The sequence below is a fragment of the Pangasianodon hypophthalmus genome, chromosome 9 (assembly GCF_027358585.1).
Source record: "Pangasianodon hypophthalmus isolate fPanHyp1 chromosome 9, fPanHyp1.pri, whole genome shotgun sequence".
NCBI lineage: Eukaryota > Metazoa > Chordata > Actinopteri > Siluriformes > Pangasiidae > Pangasianodon > Pangasianodon hypophthalmus.
In genome coordinates this window covers 20781845-20806416 of record NC_069718.1, presented here as the reverse complement: position 1 = coordinate 20806416, position 24572 = coordinate 20781845, and the positions used below count along the sequence as shown (strand labels likewise).

Genomic DNA, 24572 nt, shown 5'->3' with positions numbered 1-24572 from the left:
CTGTATGCTATGTTCAGTCCCTCTGATACTAGCACAAAGGAGACTCATTGTCTTTACAGTGGCAGAGACTTAATGAACGAGCAGCTCTGCACAGGCCGCTGAATCCTCCCACTCTCCCGGCCACACCTCCCCTGATACATATGCGTCAGGTCCTTCATCATTATTCATGAACCAGGCATGTGCAGAGGCTGTGAGAGAGAAGGGGGAGTGTCTGTGTATGTGACCGGGAGCCACAGCGTGCGAGTGAGAGAGCGCGTGTGTGTGTGGTAGTGAGGGAGAGGGGGGAGAGAAGTAGCAGACTGACATCGCTACGACTGCTGCTGCTACTACTACTGCTGCTGTGATCGCATCACACGCGCACACACACACACACACACACACGCACATACACACGCACACCAGGCTGGTGTGCTTGTGCCATGCGCTGCTGACTGGAGCTCTCTGTGCACAGTGTGTGTGTGTGTGGTAGAAGTGCTCAGGGCAGACTGATGAGAGACGGTGTGTGTTCCTGGAGGGTGACCCCCCGACTGATTCTGGGGAGAGAGAGAGCTCCTGCGAACCCGTGACGGCGAGGATGGGCTGCAATCTGTGCTCGCTGCAGAAGAGAGAGGAGCATTACAAACTGCTTTATGAAATTTCACAGGTAGGATGGAGGAGAGATCACTGCTACACCAGATTGCATATACAGTATATATATGTATATATGTGTGTATGTGTGTGTGTGTGAAAGACAGAGACTTTATAAGAAAGAATTCTGGTGGCAAATTTCTGTCATTTATGCTGGCATGAAAAAAAACAAAGCCAAAGAAAGAGGGTTATATTTGGTCCAGCAATGGTCCATGTGAGGAAGGAAATAATAACAGAACTATAAGAGGAAAATATGATGGAGAAGTGTGAGAGAGTGTGCATGTATGCCTCCTCTGTTAGAGAGGAAGTGTGATAATTTGTTCTTGCCAAGGAAAAGGTCCCTGGTGAGATAGCAGAGATCGTATCCAAACACCTGTGCTGAACCACCACACGAATGGAAGAGACCCAATTCTTCTGACAGTTTGGGGTTAGTGCGTACATATGAGCAAATCAAGTATGATTCTCAAGGATTCTAGGCTGACCTCGGAATATGTGCTGTGCTTTTGCTCAGGAGTACTGAATTTGATCATTTTATTAAATATACTGAATATATTACAAAATCATTTTTTTCACTCATTCTGAATTTCTGGTGTCTATGTACACGTATGTAAAATATACTACAGTGGGTATCAACATAATTTAGACTGATTTTAAGTGATTTGTTTCTTTTTTGAGTATTTTTTGAGTTTCTTTTTTGAGTTTTTTGAGAGAACCTCTACAGAGTTGATTCTAAGTGCCACACACAAGGTTAAAACTATACAGTTATTGTCACAGTGCTTGTGTGTGAACTATTCTTATCTATCTATCTATCTATCTATCTATCTATCTATCTATCTCCATCAATCCATTCATCCGTCCATTCAGAATGATATAATTACAGACTCATTAACACTTCTTTCAAATCCTCTGCTTGAATTAGATGCGCAATGTCTCACTTTGTACACAAAGGCATATCAGCTTGGTTAATTGCCACCATACTCCAATGGATTTGGGTTTCGATGAAGGGCTGAGCGTTGTTTCAGAGCCGGAAAACACTGATCCCTTAGAGAAGATCATGTGTCTTCTCGTAGCTCATATTTCAGCAATGGAAAGTTTCACAGATGTCATGTGGCCAGAGCTGGATACTAAAAGTGACTGATGCATACATTTGCCACATTTAACAAATTTGCTTCTTTAAACAGTGAAACACTGGATTAGAAAGTACTGCCTCTGGTATTTCTCTTGCTTCTTGTTATTTCTTGCTATTTATTATTTTGAGTTATGGAAAGCAGAAAAGTTTTTGGGCTTGTATTCTCAACAGTTTCAGCCTCAGACAACAAAGCTTCTGCTTCTATGTGAGCTGAATTTAGTGAATGCTAGAGGCAGTGTGTTGTGTCCTCGTGCAGGAGGTGTGTGTTGACCCAGTAGTGCTACATAAGGACGCTTCTGATCCTACATACCCTACTAAATCCTTGTGCTCTGCAGGGGACTATTGCCACATCAGCACCTGGCATCTTATCACAGACAGAGAGAGAGGGAGAGAGAGAGAGAGAGAGAGAGAGAGAAAGGGAGAGTGTGTTTCAGTGAGCAGTGAGGTGTTGATGAAGAATATTAACAGCTAAAATGAAATGCAGCAAATTAAACCACTCTACTGTTTCCAATGTTCGATTAAACAAGCATTACAAGTAATTGTAGTAAAATTTTATATTGACTGGAACATTTTTTCCACTTGAAATAAAAGCTTCTGGTGCTTTTCCCTTAAACAAATATGCAGTTTAGTTTCTGATTTGTTTTGGTCCTTGTGCGTGTGTGTGTGTGTGTGTGTGTGTGTGTGTGTGTAGCTGACCGTATGACCAGTGGCCAGCCAGTAACAGCCATCAGTAATATGATAACCAAGCAGATCATGCAGTGTTTTTCATGGACTGGAAGAGCTCCATGCTGAAACTGTGGTAGTGTGATTATAAGGTCTGCCACTGGAGTTTCCATCTCTCTCTGTGTTCTACTGTGTTTTTTTTCTTTCAGAAACCAAGCTTTTGTTGTCTTTCCATCAAAGTAGATGTGAGCAATGCTGGTCCAACTACCTGGCCTTCATTCAATCAACCAGATTTTCTTCTTCTTCTTCTCACTCTCTCTCTCTCTTTGTCCTATCTTTCTTCATGCATCTTCTGCTCCCTCTCTCTGTTCATTTCTTTCTGTTTCTGTCTTTTAGTGAGAAATTTCTCTACCAATATATCAGTCATTACAATGTGTGCGCGTGTGTATGTGTGTGTGTGTTTTTGTGTGTGTGTGTGTATATATATATATATATATATATATATATATATTGTACATACTATACTACTATATCCACTGGGTGTGTATGAATATATATAATAATTAGTATTTTATTTTGGAAGTTATTTTGGAAGCTTCCTGTTGTTGGTCATTTTCCACACCCAATACTGTCACCAGTGGATAGAATGGTTGTTAAAGGCAGGATTTTTTTTTTATTCTGCATCCCTCTCTTCCCGTTGCGCTTGTCATGCATTCACATCTGGCAGCACACTTCACATGAGAGTGTCGCTCAGCATCTGGGAGGAGTTAAACTCACTGGTGTGTGTCTTTTTTGGCCTAATTAGAGAGACTAGAGATGAGAAGCTGACACACACTGCTGAGCATAATATGATAGGCTTCCGAGGTTTTTTTTGTCTGTTTATCACATTCATTTACCATTCCTTTGTTTGTGTGTGGTTTGTGCTTGAGTGGTTTTTGGACTTGCCTGTTACTGCTCAGTTACAGCAACCACATGATCTAGGAAGAGTTTTAAAGAGAGAGATTTGCTCAAGCACACTTGTCTGTAATATCATAAAAGTCTGTTGGTGAGTGCCCCCTATAGGATCACTGGTTGCAGTGGCACAGTCTGTAATAATAAGCTCAGATGGCCGAGGTAAGAGGAAGAGATGTGCATTCTTGTGGCTATGCCTTTCCTATCAAGTGGAAAAGGACAGGTGTGAACACGAGTGTTTGACAAATGGATTTCATCACTACTGGGGAATTTTCTGCTTGGGTCACCCCCAATGTGCATGTGTGTGTGTGTATGTGTGTGTGTATGTGTGAGTGTGAGAGAGATCATGTATGTGTGAAGAATGGCCTGAGGCCTCTGCACCCTTCTCAGATCTGGTCACCCCTCATGGCGTCCTGGTGCTATCTCCTGCCTCTATGCTACAAATGTTCCCATCCATCTTCTTGTCCCATTACATTTTTTTCTGAGTGATGGTCCTCAGCCATTAAAATTGATAGGAGAGAACAAAGGAGGGAAAAAAGAAGAATGCCTGACTTGATTGATCTCTTGTCTCGAGCTGTGAGATTACAGTGAAGTATTATATATAAGGTAGAGATACAGAAAGCAAGAGAGACACACTTGCACTTGAGCATTGAAAACATTTTTTTTTTCTCTCAGAGTGACAATCCTACTCAGAAACTCATTCTATTTTCCTTCTGCTGATCACATGTTGAGTGGGTTTGCATGTGTCCTCTTGATTTCCCATTGATGCTTCTTTCAATCATAAAAGAAGCAAGTGAGAAGAGGCAGGAATATTTGCCTAAACCCACCTCTCTCTCCCTTCAACCCATACAGTTCATCGACTGCAGTGGCTTATGTAATCAGGATTTCTCTTTTAATATAACCAGTGTGATATTCAATCTGGCTTCCAGAGGAGTGTATTTGCAGTAGCCTATATGATTCATCAAATCTTCAGAGCACTGGCTCTCAGTCTTGCCTCCTTACCACATATTTTTCTAGCTGACGTAGTTTAACTCATAAGCTAAATGTCAGGCTTTTCATGAGATATGAGCAAATTCATTGATGGAAGATGGAAAATGTGCAGTGCATCCACACTCTATATTGAACCCTAAAGGTTTCTTAAAGATTCTATATACAATGAGTGGTTTTCTTAGGAAAGCTGTTATCCAAACTCTTGAAGAACCATTTATGTTAACACGGACACATTATACACAAGTATCTTTTTGGCGTGAACCAATCAAACACACATCTTTAGTTTGGGTTATTTGGACAGAAGACCTTAACCTGGGTGCATACCAAACAACTGGATCTACCTTAAATACCAGTTATTATCCAAGAGCCATAGTTCTATTGGTTATTGATGATAATGCTGTTCCTTATAAAGATTACATGCAATAGACTGAGTAAAAGCAGTTTCTCAATATTTCAATATTCACTATTTGTCTTTTCATCTCTAATACCATTTGAATGAACTCTGCTATCCAGTAAAGGCTCACAGATTTGCAATAGTATGAGCACAGAGATGATTAACACCCAACTCTTCTGCACATTTCTCTGGGAAATGAAGCATGAAAAAATAAAGACCACTTCTCCCCACAGAACACAATGCATTTTCTTCTACCACACGCAGAGATCAATGCACATGAAATTTGTTCTCGGTTAAATGGATGAAATGAATTTAAGGGATATTTTATTGTCCATGAACAAATAACAGAAATGTGTCTAAAAAATCTTCAAAAATGCAGGTAAAAGATCAGACATTGTTTGGCTTGTGAATGTTATTGGCATGTTATTAACTAGTAATTAATAACTATACTATTAATTTCTTTAACAAAGATGCACTTGCATGACATTTAAAACATGTAAAGGTAAAACTAATAAGTTTCCAAAAATGAACATTCCAAATTCCTGACCAATAAAGGAACACTTGCATTTACGCACAATTTGGTGTGCTTGAATGAATGAATGAATGGATGAATGAATGGACGAATGAATGAATGAATGAATTTGACGATTTGAATATGTATAGCAGCAATGGCTATGCACAGTATAACCACAGTGTTTATTTCATTTGTGGTCCACAATCACTGACCACTTTATTAGGAACCTGTTCACCTGCACATTCATGCAACAATCCAAACAGCCAATCATCTGGCAGCATTGCACTGCATAAAATCATGCAGATACAGGTCAGGAGGTTCAGTTAATGTTCACATCAATCATCAGAATGTGGAAAAATGTGATCTCTGTGACTTTGACCATGGCATGGTTGTTGGTACCAGATGGGCTGATTCGAGTATTTCACAACAGTCACTAGAGTTTACACAAAATGGTGTGAAAAACAAAAAACATCCAGTGAGCGGCAGTTCTGAGGATGGAAATCCCTTGAAGAGAGCGATCAGAAGTGAATGGCCAGACTGGTTTGAAGACTGGTTTGACAGGATGGCTCCAGTAATTCAAAATCACTCTGTACAACTGTGTTGAGTAGAAAAGCATCTCAGAGCACACAACACATCAAACCTTGAGGCAGATGGGCTACAACAGCAGGAGATCACATTGGATTTCGCTTCTGTCAGCCAAGAACAGGAATCTGAGGCTACAACGGACACAAGCTCACTGAAACTGGGCAGTTAAAGATTGGAAAAAGACCAGGAGAGTATATATATGACACAACAAGGACAAAAAATGAAAAGACAGCACAGTGGAAACCAACTGAACCAAATGAAACAGATACAGTGTCACAAAAAAATGTAACTCTGGAACAGACTTTAGTAAACAAACAAGGTGTGAAACTAGCCTAAGAGTGCACTGCAGGTGTGGGAACATCTGCGCGTGGGTGTTAGGAAGTGAGAGAACATAGTATTAGTCTTAATTACCCGTTACTTCAAGAAAGGTTTGATTGACTGTTTGTAAGAAGATTAACTTAGTTCCTTTTCTCTAAACTCCCCTTTTTAAGCAGTTAGGTGTTGTATTTCAACAAAGACTCTCCTGTCTAGTGCAGCAAGCACTGTAACAGCTAGCAGGACTTTACATATGTGAATATGCGTTGCTTGTGCATGCATTGGCATATGATATTGCATATTTTTTGCAGATTTAACACTTGGTTGTTGGTGTATTCCTTTGATGAATGCTTTTGCAAATGCACTTTACATTACATAGTTCACATTTGACTATGCTATTATTTAGCTCCTATTCATCTTTTATAGGACTGTTTGTGTGTAATTCTGAGGTGCAGTCTGCAGTCTATGCACATTCTATGGCTGGATATGAACTCAGGAAGCTTTATCAGTCAGTTTTTGAAAATCTCATTCAGGAAGCAGGATGAGATAAGGATTTAAGAGAGAGCTGATGAATTGCCCTTTAGCTTTAGCACCTCTTACTTATCCCTGTAAGAGCAGCACTGACCTTTGCAGGCATGTACCAAATCCATGACATATCGCTCTGAACATCTGTGGAAGAACGGCCCACCAGAATATGTTTGCAGCAAAATAATCATACCTAAAGCTACGCACAGACATACACATACTCCATGTGTTGTTGTATGAAAAAATATAAATGCAGCAGTTGAAATTCATTTTGAAATCTTGGGTGAAATGAACAGTGTAAGTCATGTTCACGACTGCTGAATGTCAGTATTGGCAGTTTTGTCAGCATTTCTCAAATTATTGATCCAATATTGCAAAACAGCTGCTAAGTGACAGCGGTATTGCTGTTGTATTTTTTACTGACAGTCAGACATTATGGTCAAAGGGCATGTCAGCCTTTGTGGCTTTACAATGTTGCCGTATTGTTCACCTTCTCTTCAGAGGGCCATAAACATTGCGCCATATTTTCTGTTTTTCACTGGCAGAGACACATTATTAAATTCAGTGGCGGGAAGCTGTGGCAACCCCTTCCCATAAATGACACTTTATGCATTTCAAAGCAGCAATCTCCCTCCTTTATGGCTAGGAGGAAATCATACTGAAGGGATTGTTTGGGGTGTAATGAAGTGTCTGGCTCGCCATGCTTGTGTTGGGGTGACAACATCCTCAGCAGCTTTGGCTCCGGGCTTTGAACAGTGAATAAAACTGAAATCATACACCGTAGTCCAATGAAATCACATATGGGGCTGGCTGGTCATCTGGCATCGGACAAGAGCTGCCGTCTGTCCGATTATCCTCATTTAGGCTGTGCAGGAGATAGATATTGTGCCCATGAGTTGAGGGGAGAGACTATTAGGAGCCTAAAAATGGCACAGTGATGAATTATCTAGATATCTGGTGGGTTGAGGGTGGGATAAAGGTTTGGGGTTTTTATTTATGTAATTGGCTGTGTGTATGCCTTTATGAAGCCTTTCATGCTTTGTTTCCCATCACATTTTGGGAGTTGAGTTAGACTGGTGCTGGGTAGTTGCTTTTTTTATTGTTTTGTCACGCATAGCTTTGATGTGTATGATCTTTAAATTGGCTGTCAGTGTTTTCTTAGGAGTAGAAGTGAGCCAGCAAATAGAGATCTAGCTTTTTCATTTTGTCAGTTTTACCATCTTCCCTGCTTTGCTTGTTAAAACTGAGGTTTTTTTTCCCTTTTATCCTTTTTTTCTGTACTTGTAGAGAATTTGAAGCTTGCTTGTCACTGGTGTTAGGCTATCTGATTAGAAAAAAGATCATCAGTACAGTATATACACCCCTGGGCAAAAAAAAAAAAAAATGGGCCAAGTCTGAAATGGCAAAATATTAAGCTTTCAATGGTCTTAACATCAAATCATTGGTCAGGAAATTAGCAAGAATTAAACAAATAGAAAAAGGAACATAGTATGGAATAGCTTTTCCCTTTGATTTCTTTACATGTTTAAGCCTCATGGCCCTTGATAGGCTGCATCAGGTGTGGCAGATAACCAAATAATGACTAATCTTTTAAGAAAAAAAAAAACATCCCAGAAGATATTTTTGGAAAATTTTGTAGACCCAGACATGTGTTAGTTTGAATTTTACATCAAACATTTTAATCATTATCATGATTTACCTTTGCATACAAGAAGACTATATAAGTGAATTTCCCCAAACAGTTCATTGCAGCAAAAGTAAATGAGCAGATGGTGGCACAGGAGCTCTCAGGAGTGCATTTGTTTAATTCTTGCTCATTTTCTGACTTAATATTTGCCATTTTGAGCTTGGCCCGTTTTTTTTTTTTTTTTGCCCAGGAGTGTAAATGCTAATTTAACAATATCTAAGTCAATACCAAAGGCACACAGCAATGCACTGAGCTAAAAATGTCCAGGTTTGGCATGTTTCTGTTTATATAGCAAGGCTTATGTGTGGGGAACAAAATCTAGGATTTTTATTGAAGTGACATGACCTTGTCCAAGTTCAAATGCAAGATCTTTCTCTATAATAAACTCCTTTACCTAAAACACATAGGTGACATGGCTATGTAGACGATTAAAACCTACCATTCTGTGTAAGAAATGCAGTGTTACTACCTTGAGTAGTGAATAGTGAATATATTTTAGACATCTTTAGAGCTTTGGAGCTTTTTGTCAATAGCTGCACATTATGTATTTTTTCTGACATAGCTCCACTCCAGTATCTGCTCTGACATTTCGAGAAATGTGCTAGATGCACATTTGTATGAGATAAGGAGAACTGCACAAGTCACGCAGCTCTTTTGCTCTGGGGATAAAGACCAATCATGGGAAATGCTTTGCTTTGGTGAGGCTGAGCTTTGGGACATAGATTCCCTGATGAGAGGCTCATTCTGCATGTCAGCCTCCTGCAGCTCTCTGCAGCCCACCTGATAAGGTGCAGGGGAGTAGAGGGTTGATGGGAAGACAGAGGTTTGTACACCACTGAGGTTTCGCATCTCACCTGGACCAGTTTGGACAGTAGATGATAAGGAACGGGACAAAGGCACAGTGTCATTCAACTGCATTTACATCTTGAAGAGCTCTGTTACACAAAAGAGTTTATACACAACGGCTATTGTAAGTGAAACACTTGTGTGTGTGTGTGTGTGTGTGTAGTGCATGCAGACATCACTACAAAGAAGTGTTGTAGTTGTAACTGCTTAGGTAATGTGATTTAAATGGCATAATTTTGAGGAAGAGGTTGCCTCTATGCTTATAGTACTTCTGGTGATTATTTCTGCTTGTTATAGCTGTATCTCTTCAATTTGTGTGTTTAATACTGTTACCGTTAATGACTTCAGTCCTGTCAAATCACTCACAATTGATTTTTCTTTAATTTTTAATGAGGTTGCTGTATCCTTATTTGTGTCAGTTCATTTTTGACACATCTGTTACCTTTGGAGATGTGTGTGTTTGTGTTTGTGTGTGTGTGTGTGCTGGAGGAAATGCATTCTGGCATTGCGATGCCACTCAGTGAAGAGGAACATAATGAGAAGTCATCACTCAAACCTGTGAGGATGTGATAGTGTGCCTGGAGCAGACTCGGAGATGCCTCCATCCACCCATAAAACCGAATAAGTGGATGGTAAATATGATAACAATTTAAGATGCAATCGTAATACATTATAAGCTGTCTTATAAAGTTCTGTAGTACCTACTTTATGATGTACCACTGACTATAAACATTTGTATGAGCTGGTGTTAGCAGTGTTAAAAAATCTTCAACAGGTTTACAAATGTAATAGAAAATGCAGCATGTAAATACTAATAAATATTTAACATGAGGTTCCACAGTTAACTGATTTCAAAATAATATTATAAAAAAGGAAATCAGTGTTTAGGAGCACTGATAATATCCCTTTCCTGGTAGTAGTGTATCTGACATAGTAATTCCAAAAATTAAACCTTTTTTTTTATACACCAGACTTTAAATTGGGCTACAGACTGCAAAGCCTGTAAAAGCTCCTGGCTCACAGAAAAAAAGCTAGTTTCCTTAAAGCTAGTCTTATACATGCATAAAGTGCCTTTGACCATATTGTCTGGTTTGCGCACTGCAGGGATGGAGAGAAAGATCCCACCTAAGGGCACTGGAACTGCTGATTTGGAAACACTGCTTTCCTTAAAGGCTGCCTTGGGACAGCTAAAGGGGATACATGGCTGTAATCAGTGAGATCGGGAGAGAGATGGAGATGGAGATCAGGGTTTTTACCCTGCCTGTCTTCACCCACTGGAGCAAATGTTTATCGGCTCTGGCAATGAGCCAGAAACACAAAACTGGGGTAACCCACAGCTTCAGGACTACAGGTCATTAGCCTACCCTGGAAATCTCCCTATAGGTCTCTACACCCTGGTTTGGGGTCAGAAAAGCCCTTGTAGCGATGAAACGTCCCATAGGAGCTGGCGCATAGAACTCATCTACCTAGTTGCCTGTTTATCTCAAACAGCCTCGAAGGAAAACTCTTCCAGATCTGACATACTTTGAGACACAGGCAGGAAAATACCCCCTCCCCACATCTGTAAAATCTAAAAATAAAAATGAGGGCTCTACCTGTGAAGTTTTCACTGATGGCAAACCATGCATGAAATGAAATGAAAGTATCCACTCCCTAGCATCTGGCCATATACAGGAAATGGATGGAATGGCTTTACATTAATGTTGGTGCAGGTAGAAGGAATCTTATTTCCTGCTGTTGGTTACTCAGTGAGTCTGAAGTCTTAAAAACCATGAGCTACTGTACATTAACTCCAGGGTTTATAAATGCAAATGTAGTATACAGCTACATACATAATAGTTTAGACAAAACGTGCACCATTTTGATTGCAAAATCAACTTTTATCTTTACCAATATGGCGCAATGTATGCTACATTCTGTTTCTTCTACTCAACATGATGGAGCTTGGCATTTAGTTTTGAACTGATATTGTCCACCATGTGGTTTGCATCCCAGACTCTCTTAGCATGTTGTTTGGAGTTAAACTCAGCTCGTCTCCATCTGTCTCCGTATTGCATCCTTCAAATTGTGCATCGAATGTGTTCATTTTTAAACACAGCTTTCTTCTCCAATGCAATATGGTTAATATTTGTAGTGGGTTCACTAATGGTCTTACCACTTGTGTCAAGCCAAGCTCTGTCCAGTACAATAAATCACACTTCAACAGACGCTTTGCTCCCGAACCAATTGGGCTCGCCTCATTATGAAACAAGAGATGAATTTGGAACAGATGCACCTTCGCTCCTCCCCCCTCCCCACATTCCCACCTCCCTCTGCTTTCCAATTGCGGAAGCCATTTGGTCTCATCCTGGTGTTACTTGTGGCTCCACGTGGAGCCGCCATTCTCGCCAAGTGGCGCTCTGGTCTAACCACATATAATCACTCCCACATCCTCCAAGGAACAAAGGAATCAGACTTTATTTCCATTTACCTGGATGTGCTGATGGCTTTCTGATACTGAGATAGAGAGTCTGAGAGCTGGCAAAGAGGAGACATTTTACCTGATGCTGAGTTCAGTATTCAGCATTAACGACAGGGCTTTCCCCATACGCTTGGCAGAGTCGTCCACCAATTAAGCACCTGCTTGTGGTGCCGAGAGCCGGGGCAAGGTCAGCAGACGGATGTCCGCAGAGCAGCCTCTAACACTGTCTGCTTGCTCACAGAGGGAAATGAAAAAGAAGACCTGGTTCATACTTAATAGCTCAGTAGGTAGCATGCAAATTCTAAGAAAAAAAGAGTATTTATTATGAAAATATGGATGGCAATCTGGCACGTGTGCAGAAATAATCAGTATATTGCAGTGTGAGTCACAACAGAACGATAGCTATTAATGCATCTACTGAGACCTGCATACAAGCTTAGTAGACCAGATGGTTTGTAAATAGGCATACTTATTCTTAATTCAGATACTTATTCAAAATTCAGACTTCTACTTTTATTATTTCCACTCATTCTGTACATCTTACTTAACAGTGTTCATTGCTTCAGCCTGTTGTTTAATGAGTTCGGTATATACGTGCCTGACCCCATGCTGGACCTCTCATTTAGTGTCTCCTCAGGAGCCATTCACAATCCTGCTGCTGCGCTAGATTTGCTGATTGTTAAATTGCTGCTTAAAGATAAATTTGATCATAACAATTCAGCACGAGCTGTGCGTGAGTGCGTGTTAGGGAAAGATGCATTCATTAGTCAATCAGGCATGTGAATGTGAGGAGGAAATTAAAGGGAGAGTGTTGGCTTATTGCAACCTGCTGTCTCAAAAAACGTGAATAAAGCAGTGAACCCTCTGAGAAACAATCCTTTATTAGAGCTATTAGTGTTCATACTGCCAGCAGAATGGACTGGGATCCCTCATGCGTACACACACACACACACACACACACACACACACATATACTGACCAGCCAGCTTGGTTGCTCTATTCATTCAGTTGATGTATTCATTCATGCTGCCAAATGTGTTTCACTGAAGTTGTGATTTAATCTGGTTATAATGACATATTTATAACTATAAACACCAGACACCAACTGTAGACATGCCAAAAAAAAAAAAAACCTGGAAAGTGTAATCACTATCGTTTATGATTTAAGGTCATAGCGAGTGTGTTTCCTGCAGAATCTGTATGCAGGTACTGTGTCTCCAGGAAATGATTTATTAAATCATTTCCATAATAAACCTGAACACAGGCTGTGATCAGAGGAGAACACATCTCAGATGAACTTAGAATGGTAAATTCGCTAGCACACAGAGTGACTTCCATTTTTTTCTGATGATTCAAGAAATTCATTAAATTATCTAGCAGGGTTTCGTAGCGTAAAGGAGCTGTGAAATGTGTGCAAGTGACAAATCTTTGAGGCACAGAGCTGCATTATGCAAAAATGCAGATATGCCTTGAGGGTCATCTTTTCTACTGACAACTCCTTCAGCTGTAAAAGTGTTTGCTAAGATACTCAACTCATGGTAAAGTTGCCTTGTTAAGGTTTAAACTACACAAAATGGAGTGCACAGTAGTATGAAGAATTCTGGGTTCTTGTCTCAGGACTTGTGTACACTGCTGGGCGGAAAAAAAAAGGTCCAAGAACAAAATGGCAAAATATTAAGCTTTTAATGGTCTCAACAACAAATCACTGGTCAGGAAATTAGCAAGAATTAAACCGATAAAGGGACTTTTTATGGGACCAACCGAATAATAACCAAATAATGACTAATATTTTAAGAAAAAAAATCCCAGAAAATATTTTTGGAAAATTTGGTACACCCAGACATGTGTTAGTTTGAATTTTACTTCAAACATTTTAATCATTATAATGATTTTACCTTTGTGTACAAGAAGACTATATAAGTGAATTTCCCCATTTCTAGCATTTCCCCAAACAGTTCAGTGCAGCAAAAGTAAATGAGCAAATGGTGGCACAGGAGCTCTCAGGAGTGCATTTAATTCTTGCACATTTTCTGACTGATGATTTGTTGTTAAGTCCATTAAAAGCTTAATATTTGCTATTTGGGGTTGGGCCATTTCTTTTGCCCAGGAATTTAGAGTCTGTCATTTGATGTTTAGTTTTACATTTATTAATCTGACATTCACAAATCAGTGAATATTGTGAGTTATATCTTAGGCAGAACCCAGTCTAGTCCTGTGTTTGAGGAGTCATAATGATTATGCACAAAAACCCAAAAGTGACACAGTCCTCAAAGTTGAACTCAACCTTCCAATCACAAGCAGAGAGCTTTATCTGCTCAACTACTCCTCCCCACTGCTCAAGTGCAGTACATCAGTAAGATATAGTACTAGTCTATTTCTCTTTCTGTCTTACCTTTGTACTTGCTCATGGTCTTTCTTAATTAAAACAGTCTGAATGATGTAACTGGCACAACTCTTGAAGTCCCAAAAACAAATACTTGATGAGGTGGCACCAAAACTGACTTTTGTAAAGGATTACAAGTGCTCCATAGTGGAGCAATTCAAGGTTTAAAAAAACCTTGACAACAACTTTATTACAGAAAACATATTTACGTACTCTGAACAGCTTGTCCACCAGATCTAGGAAAATATGAGATTCTTCTTTTGCTCACATAAGAGATTTACAACCCTTTCTTGTTCCTGAAGGATGGACTGACTGACATTGATGAGCTCAGAATTTTTGTGTAAACTCCTGATGTGATATGGGTGTGGAATTATTATTATTATTATTATTATTATTATTAGTAGTAGTAGTAGTAGTAGTAGTAGTAGTTTCTTTTAAATGTGTGTGACCAGGCTATTAGTTGTTAGCCGTTGTGTTTCTGTTTTTTTTTTTTTTTTTTTTTTTAATCCAAGTTATATATCCGGTTACTGTATGTGTTTGTATAGACAGTAGACAGTAAGTTGCACCATGTCAAAACTTGAACCACTGTCTATTTTATTTTATATACCTTGTAAACACAATAAATATAACTGAGGAAAAAAAAACAAGCAACTTATTTACATCGAATTTATCACAACCAGTCAACCAAGGCACAAGCATTCATCCTCTGAGGATGTAATTCAATGACCTTTATATTCCAGCAAAGTCACATTAGATCAAGCCTCTGCCTTTGATACGATAAGGTAGGGTTCATTTGCTGTGTCACTGTGGCATGTTTGTAAGTGCTATTGCACAGTGGATGTGAGAGGAATGTGTGGAGAGAGCTCAGAAAGTGTGGTTATGTACATGAAGGTGTCCTGAAGCAGTCTTGCATAACACAAGCAGACATAACTGCTTTAAATGAAGAGGATGTATTGATTTATGGCTATGTGAATTGATATACTCAGGAAAATCAAGTGTGAGGATAAAAGTAGTTATCTTTTTTGCTTTTTTGCTGTAATTCACAGCTGATGGATGCGATTTGGGAATTTTATTTTAGATAAAATCCCTAAATCTGGTTAAAACAATGCTATTGCAAGCTACTCACAGAGCACATATATGGTGCTAAATCCTACTCCCGTGTGAATTAATCTGAAGGCTGCGTTTGGCAAGTCAATACATATCAAGGCTGTGTCTCAAACGGCATACCACATGCCTAATAGTAATGACACTATTGTCTGTGCCAATTCTATTTGTGTATTCCATGCTTGTGTTTTAGCTAAATAGCCAACATTAACTGGTTGGTTTGCTAGTATGAGGTCTGCATGAAGCTGGACCTCTTTCAAGTTGGATTTTCATGGTGTATGACGTATCAATGATGATCCATGTCTCCAAAATCTCTCGCTAAGTCAAACCAACAGCTCTGACTGAAAAAGTTACAGGATTGCCAATGCAACTCACAGCAGCCTGTTAGAATATTTGCTCTCCTCTGAGTTCAATTATGTTTTTTTTTTATTTTACAGACTACAGCTTTAAGAACTCAGTATTGAATCCTTTGAACTTGAGATGTCTTCAAAGACCAGCATATATTCCGCCCCAAAAAAGAGCTAATTTGTTGTTCAAATGAACTGCCTTTGTTGAAAGAAAGATTCTTTATTCTCCTCATGATCTAAGTGCACAGCTTGCTGATTTGTGCTGAAGGACACTTACCCGATGCACAACACTACCAGTGGGCTTACACATAAAGAGTAAATATGACTGTACATCTGGTGTATCTGATTAACACCAGAGTATAAATTAGAGCATTACTAGCCTCAAATGTTACAGTGCATTTATGAATGTATGAGATATTTAATCTGGGGATGCAACTAATAAATCTTTTTGATGAATTAATTGGATTATTTTAAAAATTCAATCAGCTAATACTACTACCACTACTACTACTACTACAAAAACAGGCCACATCTGTCATGGCATGAGAAAATGATCAAATGCATGTATCAAACATTTTTTTAAAAACAAGCCAATCTAAGGTATTTCCGTAAGGTATATTTTACTGGTTCTGCACACTTTTTTGCATCTACATGTCACTAGGCGAGTGTCTTACCTCCATTTCAATCCCTGAAGTGCCATTTTAATTCCTACAAGCCAAATTCAAAATAAAGGCCAATACCCACTGGCTGTCTTGCTAACTGCAGCACTCGGATGTTAAATTTATGTTCCTTGCTGTGTTTGTACGAGTGAAGTCATTTTTGGTGTGTAGAAGCAACTCCAAATGTTTGGGGTTGGCTCTTAATTTTCAATGCCTGGAATCACTGAATGATTTTTCTGGGCTTGACTCCCAACATCAGCACCTGAACTGAAAGCAAGGGGGGTGACTTAAAGACTCGACACATGACATATTGAAAATGTACAGTATAATGAATACACTGAGAAAATTAAATAATGTCATGATTATCAATGTTAATGGATAGAAAAATAGTTACTACTTGCAAGCTAATTGATTCAAATAGCTTCGATACTTGTGTTGATGCTACTGTCCAACACTGCATAATAAATATCCTGACCTCATAAATGTATTAATAACTCAGGATATTAATTATGAATAAAATATGCTAAAGCCAAATAAAAGAAACACAGTGTAAATGAGTTTGGCATCATGCCATGAGTGACAAAATGTTCATCCCACAGACTAATCATTCATTTGAGACCATGGGTTCATTTTCAACCCATCAATTTTCATAAAAACTACCAGTTTCATCAAAACAGCACAAAAAGTGCTTTTCAATAGGGTAGGAAAGATAAATATGACCAAAAATGTGTGATACAGTTGGACAGCCCAGTGGTTAATAAACAAGATTCCAGGACATCTCTCATGTGTCTCATGTTGGCCAGAAAAGAATGTTTCCGAGTCAAATTATTTCTCACATCAAATCACCAGTTATATCATAAGACAGTGGAGTGTAATGTAAAGAGCTCCCATAGAGTTCCCACTTTAGACATACAGTTTTCTCTGTTGCAACATTCTCCGCCATTTTCCATCAGTTATGTTTTTAGTTTAAATGAAGTGACGTAGTGTGTGCTTCGTAACTTAGACCAACTAAATGATAATGAAATTCTTTGGCCACCTTATTATCAAATTGTATTAGTTGTTGCAGTAACTAACAAATAATTTAATCCAGCACAAGAGAGAAATAAATCACTTCTGACTGGGCTCATGGACCTCATATTTTTCCATACATTGTGACAAAAGGAGTTGTAGACAATATGCATTGTGTTACTGGCACATTCAGCGAGACTCCCTGGCACAGCGCTTTGTTAACCTCTAAGCCTAAAACCTCTAATTTACCCAAGTGATGAGAGACAAAGATGAAGAATAAACTATTTTTCTGTCAGACTTCTGTCTAACTGCTGCCACATGCCAGCTGTCTCCAACCCCAAAATTAAGATCTTAGAGGGAGTTTAAAATTGTGTGAGGGAGACAGACAGAGACAAAGACTGAAGAATAATGAATAATGAATGCACAAACCTCACTTCACTTTCAGAGCAATGCTGACTTTATGGCAGCATATAGAGAGGCTGTTTACATACGCAGTGTGTATGCGTGTTTGATCTCCACAAATTTATTCTGCTTTACATCTGTTAATAGACACTGAATTTGTTAAAACAGAGTAAACAGTTTTCAGTTATGGATTCTGGTTGATTTGGGTGGGAAATTGGGTATTACTACTGTAAGACGGTTTTATAAATAACTGGATGTGACGTTAAAGATTCATGAATCGAAGCAGGACGGTTCAGTAATCGCTTGTTTTGAAGCTTGGATAACATTTGATCTACTGCAGCTTTTCCAGCATTTTAACAATGACAGTGGCTGTGTCCGAAACAGAAGGCAGCTTCCTTGATGCCTTGCTGTCTACGCTGTCTCATAAATCAGTGTCTTACAAGGAAGTGCTTTAATATCTACAAAGGTACCTGTAAGAAAACGGTTTGAGATGGGCTTCGTAGACAGCATCACCATGTTGCCAGGTTACTGACATATACGCTAAAGTTCATTAGATGAAATATTGTTGGGGAAATTATTTCTTGCAAGAAATTAAATCTTAAAAATGATTATAAATAACTTATTTGTCCATTATTGCGCCCTCTTTCCACTGTGTTTTCCACCATTACTTTACCTGCAGGCTGACACACAAGATTATTAAGGCTCTTTAGGACAGCAAAAGATACCTTCCAGGAGGTATCTCAGTATGAAGCATTCTATGCGAACATTCAATTCAGACATGACACAATGCCTTCCTGCATCAGAATAGAGCCTTAACAGTCAGCTCCATCCAGCATGTGTTGAACAAATAGTTAGTTTTTCATACCTTTTCAACTATCTATTTCTTTCAACTCCTTTGTTTTTTGTCTCCCCGTCCTTTCGCCTAAAGGATTCTCTCAGTGCCCACCTCCATACACATTACAGAGCTCCCAATTATTTACGAGTAAGCATCAAGGGCCACCAGCAGGGGTTCTGACTGACCCTTGGTGCTCCGTGCGCTCATTACAGCCCTGCGCTCTGACGGCCACCCTGTGACCCATGCTCGTGCTGTAATGAGAAGAGAACTAGCCGGGCGAGTGACAGCCAGTCACATGAAGCATCTTTGTTGTGAGTGAGGCTGTGTCTGACACTATGTAAATATCGCTCACATGATGCTAATTGCCTCCTGTGCGGTGCACTTTGTGGTCGTGGATGTGCAAATGAATGTGCAGAGAATCATTGAGGCTTTTAAATCATCTCTCATACATACTCGCACACTCTCTCTCAACAGAGGTTGCACATTATATACTGTAGGGCACCGCAGTTTGAATGTGTTTTGCCCAAACAATAATTTGTTGAGATATAGTGAGACTGAGCTACTTCAGAAAAAAGGAGAAGCTTTGCAGTTTGTGTTTTTGAATGTGAGATCCTCCTGAGGGCTTTGTGTACAGTCTTAGAATTTTACGTAATTTATGAAGCGAGTCCAGTTCTTTAAATATTTGAAGAAGAAACACAGGCATGTTTGTATGATATTTGACTATATTCACACCATAGACATTAAAGCCTGGTTTGAATAAACTCCTGTGCAGTCGAAGGTGGTCTCATGCATCTCAATAAAGGCATTCACTTTGTGACCATCAATGGGCTTTAAATTGTAACTTTTTTTTAATTATAGTTATAATCAATTAAACCCCATTACACAGCTTTAAAGAAAAAGAAACACTAATTTACTATTTGTTTCATTCAGTTAGTAAGGGGTTGTGAAGAAGGTAGTGTTTCTGGGTCACGGCTTCAGGGTCCCTGGTTCGATTAGTTTACTGTCAGTGTGTTTCACATGTCCTTCATGCGTCCACGTGGGTTTCCTGTGGGTTCTCTGGTTTCTTCCCACCTCACAAAAACATGCAAACAGGTGGGTCTGCAAATCGAAATTGTCCCTAGGTGTGAATGTGTGTGCAGATGGTGCTCTGCGATGGACTGGTATTCCATCTAGGGTGTAGTCCCACCTCATGCACAGTGTTCCCAGGATAAAGGTGAATGAATGAAAGAATTCAAATGGTATTATGAATTGTTTTTAACTACAGTGAAGCTAATAGGATGCATAGTTATGACCGTCAGGGGTCTGGATCTGGAAGCCTAAAGCTGCACACACACTAGCTACGTTTTTTTCACATTGCTAAAATCACTCTATGCTGGTCATTAGTGGGCTGCTATGGTCTTACTTGTAGCACCAGACTACTGTAATAACCACCCAGATGACAATATCCTAACAAGCTAGCTACAGAATATATGCAAAACAACCCACAAATCAGATATCATTCCACTAAAAATAGAAATTCTCAAAAGGCAACAAGAGGTACAGCAATTGTTAGTGACTCTTGAAGCTTAACTTCATGCAAATTAGTTGCAAGTGGTATAATGGTACAGTTTTTTCCTCCAACTGCGAAGAACAACATATTTCTATATGTTCATTCCTACTCACAGCTCCTGAGCCAGTCAGTGAAAAAAAATCCGTGCAGTGCACCACCTTCTACTAGCGCCAGAATGAGCCGAGAACACCTCGTGGTTTCTGCCACCTACTTGATGGACTTAAGTGTTTCATGCACCTAAATAGTAGATTGAAAATGTCATTACTATTCGAACATTCAAGTCTGTAGCAGCAGATCAGGTCTCTCAAACTGGCTCAAGAGCAACGAGAATGTAGGGAAAAAAAAGATAACGTATCACAGCGAGAGAAACAAGAACTGTACTACCAGATGCCAATCCCAGTCACCACATTGCTTTACTACTAATTTGCATTGAAGTTCAATTCAGCTCAGATTTTTTGAGCATTGCTCTCTCCACGCATTTGGCATTGTCTGACGGTCAATGTGCCATTTCTTGTTATTATCATTTTCTAACAAATGAAGCACATCGTGTTTCACCATATCACCAAGTCATAGGCGAATGTTTCAGCTATAAGCTGCTGCGTTCTGTCCTCACATCACAAGTAAAAGATATTCGAATCTGGTTATTGTCTTTATTTTCTCTTGATATGTTCAACTGACTGTTACCTATTGCAAGAGAATTATACAACAGCTTTGTGCTGAACTTTAATTTGCTCATTTTTATCAGTGTTTCCTTATAGCTGCATGTATCTGATTCTAAAAAGTTCCTTTTTATCTGTACATGATAATTAATCCACCAAATAAAAACCTTTTTTTTTTTCACAAATTGCAATAGATTTTCTGATGAAATCAGAATTGCGCTATTGTTACAGCATCCAGGTGCAAAATCAATAAGGAATTGTTTTTCCATTTCAGATTGTTAAATCTACTTTTCCAACAGGCAACTATGAATAAAACCTAACAGTCCACACAAAATCTGCTTGTTCTGGGTGCCCCTGGCTACTGATTTGTTTATCCCTGCTGTATATCACCAGTTCACTTGTAAATTAATGACTTTTGGGCATTTGTCATGTGTGTACGTGTCAGACATTTTGGCAAAAGTTGGCTGTGTTGACACTCTAAATCTAAATTAGCAATCCTAAAATGCTTCCTTTAAAGCCTCACCCCAAGACATATACACACCACCGCCTGATCTAGAGGTCCTAAAAATTAGGCCAGGGGAAAGAAAATTTGAATAAATTTAACAGGTAGGTTGTTGCTTGTCCTCATCATTTTTTCACTCATATTTTATTTCTAGCTGCCACAAACTGAGAACTTCACCCCATATTGCAAAATCCATTTCCTTTACCCTGATCAGCTGATGAAGATGTGAACTTTTCCCACTGATTCACTGTTTCACATCCATCTGTAGCTAACCAAACTCAAACCATCCTAACGGAACATAAATGAAATGCACAGGCTGCTCAGAAGGAGAAGTACCTAAGCAAGAAAATTGGGCAAATTCTTTTAATGTATCTGGGTGTACAGTTGAACAGGCTCTATTAATGTATAAAATAGCTAGCGGCTGTGCTGTGCTTGTGTTATATGCTGCTGTGGGGTGAAAGGCGAGATGTTCAGCTGCTTGATGTTGTGATGCAGGGGGCCACTCAGATTTCCCTTGCGGTCTTCTCACAGTTTTTATTTCGCAGTTCCGTGTCACTGGAGCAGCACGGCGTGTGCTGGGACTCTCTAAAGCGGCCGCTCTGTCTCCCCCCCTGCGTGATTTATGTACTCATAACATCTTTACTGTACTACCCCGCTCATCGTATTTTAGTCTGACACTTATTATTGAAATGAGACATTTAGCCCGCTTGAACGGAGGCCCAGTAGCGGCTAGTTGGAACTATTGCTCTCCTTAGCACTGGGGAATTACTTTTTTTTTCTATTTAATATCAATCCTTAGTTTAAGCGGCCCTGTGCCTCTGACATCAACACTGGATTTTATTTATGAAAATGTAATTTGATTCCTGGGACACAAAGGGGTGAGTCAGTGGAGCACTGCTGGTCACTTGAGAGGTATTCAGCAAATGGGACTGTCTGTGAAAACGAGTATGAGCGACTTGAGCGTAGTGCCCAGAGTGGGCTCCTGGCCACGCCCCTCCCCCTCATATCCAACATCTATTGTTCCTTTGTTCATAGTGAAAACAAAGATAATTGGTGATTCATCAGAAATCTATGGAAGAGAATGCAATGCCATATTGAACTCTTGCATTGTGTTTTAATTCACCCGCTTCTCCATCTCAGAACACTTGTCTATGTTGATTTGTGTGCTTCAGCCCCTGGCTGTATCAGTGTGGTTTCTGTGCTTCTGTGATGCTGTAAAACGACTAAACCAGAGTGAGTCCACTTCGATCTGAAGACACAGTGTGGTCGTATTACTCAGCCTCTCCCCTGTGGCTTTGGTCGAGGTGTCATATTCAGAGACGCCTAGTAAACAGAAGTGTAATTGATCTGAAGTGCTACTGACCTACACACTATACACGTTTGCTGGTACTTACCGTCTAGTACTCGCTCTTTATTCGTGTCGAACATTGAGTATTGGTTTGTGTCAAGCATGTAGTATCTAATTCAGTTTCATTTCTTTTAAATTCGGTTTTAATAGACATTGTCGCAAAGTAGCTTTACAGAAATTCAGATCCATATTTAGATCCCTAATTAGCTATCCAGAAGTGAAAGTGGATTGAGGCAACATGAGGGAGAAATCTTGATAGCCGCCAGAGCAACACTGGATAGTGGGATTTTGGTAATTACAGTAAACAGTAATACAGTAAATGTGCATGGGCAGAAAGTACAAATTGCAATGAAAATATATAGAATGTCAGTTATAAGCATATTATCCTTGAAAGAACTCATATCTGTATTATTGGATTTGTTCAAGATGAAAATTTGGGACCATTTTTCTACATTATGAGCTGCTTAGGCTGACAAATGGCTTCAAATCCACATACAAGCTCTTATCAAAACATACATTTCAACCCAGAGCTTGAGGTAGAAAATACTCCTAGTAGGAAAATATAGAAAAATCTTCTGAGTCTGCATCCTCCCCCATCCACAGGGCACGAATGCTTTACTACAAAAGCACTACAGAAAGTCATTGTAAAATATTTTCTATTCAGCATGCCTTTTGTACAGAAATAGAGTGGTGAATCAGGAAAGGTACGGAGATGCTTTTGAAAGAGAAAAGAGATTTCATGAGATATTTTTGATTGTGTATACGTGTCAAGAGACCTGTGCTTACTCTTGTATTGACACTAGCTTGTTTTGAGTGACTTTCTGAACGTGAATAGGAGGTGCTATTCGATTAGGTATAAAAACAGTTTTCTCCCAACCACAGCTGCTGTTTCTCTGTGTACAAACATTACCACATGCAACAGTGTCCAGCCCAAAGCTTTTCCATTACATTGTCCACTGTTGTTCTGCACAAAAGCACCAGTCAGTTTCATTTAACTTTAGATTTTGAAGGTATTCAACATGTGTGTGATGCTAATTATGTCAAGTTTAATGATTATGCTAAGAAGTTTCTCAAGGGCAGCATTGAGAACCCATAAGCATCTGTGGAAGAGCCATATAATCAGCCTCCTGCTGGAAACACTGATGAAAAACAACTTTGCTGGAGGAGGAAAATGTGGTTGAATTTGATCAAAATTATTCTTGGAAGCGTTGGTCAGATGGCTTGTTGTGATCCATACAGGGACACGGCAGATTTCCTGTATACCTAAATGGATATAAATTTACAAAAGGTCATAATAGGGTCAAAAGGTTTCCTGCAAAGCACTGATCATATATAGGCTCTAACACAGTGTTCTCTGTAAATAAATAATAAGATCCATAATTAGGAATAATTAGGAATCAAATTAACCTCTTAAACTCCTGAGTTATTAATAGGTTATTCCTCTTAAAACTTATTACTCTGTAACTACTAAGAATTATTCAGTACACTGAAAGTAATAGGAAAGCTGTGTAGTTACAGGAGTGAGGAACTTCCTAGGAATTTAAGGGGTTAAAATGGGACCAAAATGTGATCCCTATAATTTTAAGTGATTGTCTAAAAATTGACCCTACAACCAGGCTGCCTTTCATGCTTTCATGTCCTACTGCATACTCTTGAGTCTGTTGTTTTCTTCTAAGGGCATGTCTCATCCAGTTAAGCTGCTAATCGCTGTAAAGGTCTCTAATCCAATTCAATTCAATTCAGTTTTAGTTGTATAGCACGTTTAATAATAGACACTGTCACGAAGCAGCATTACAGAAGTCCGGATGTAGACTTAATTCCCTGATGAGCAAGCCAAAGGAGAATGTGGCAAGGAAAAACTTCCTGAAACAACATCAGGAACCAGAGGAACCAAACCTAAAAGGAAACCCATTCTCTTCTGGGTGACACCTGATAGACGGATTATAAATCTTTACTGTTCTATACCTGTACACTATAAAGCCACACAGTAATAAATGTATTGAAAGGATGTAGTATGAGCACCAGGTTTTTTTGATTATAGAGGTAGTTCCTATGTACAAGTTTACAGTATCCTGGTGAGATTACCACT

General features: G+C 39.3%; 1 protein-coding gene across 1 annotated transcript in view; it reads left to right on the top strand.

Annotated features, from left to right (window-relative positions):
* Positions 1 to 224: 224 nt before the first annotated feature.
* Positions 225 to 24572, top strand: part of pdzrn4 (PDZ domain containing ring finger 4) — a 52333-nt gene continuing 27985 nt past the window's right edge. The window contains exon 1 of the mRNA XM_026918723.3: positions 225 to 643. Within this exon, the coding sequence (XP_026774524.1) occupies positions 575 to 643 (69 nt within the window). The 5' untranslated portion in view covers positions 225 to 574. The remainder of the gene's footprint in view (positions 644 to 24572) is intronic.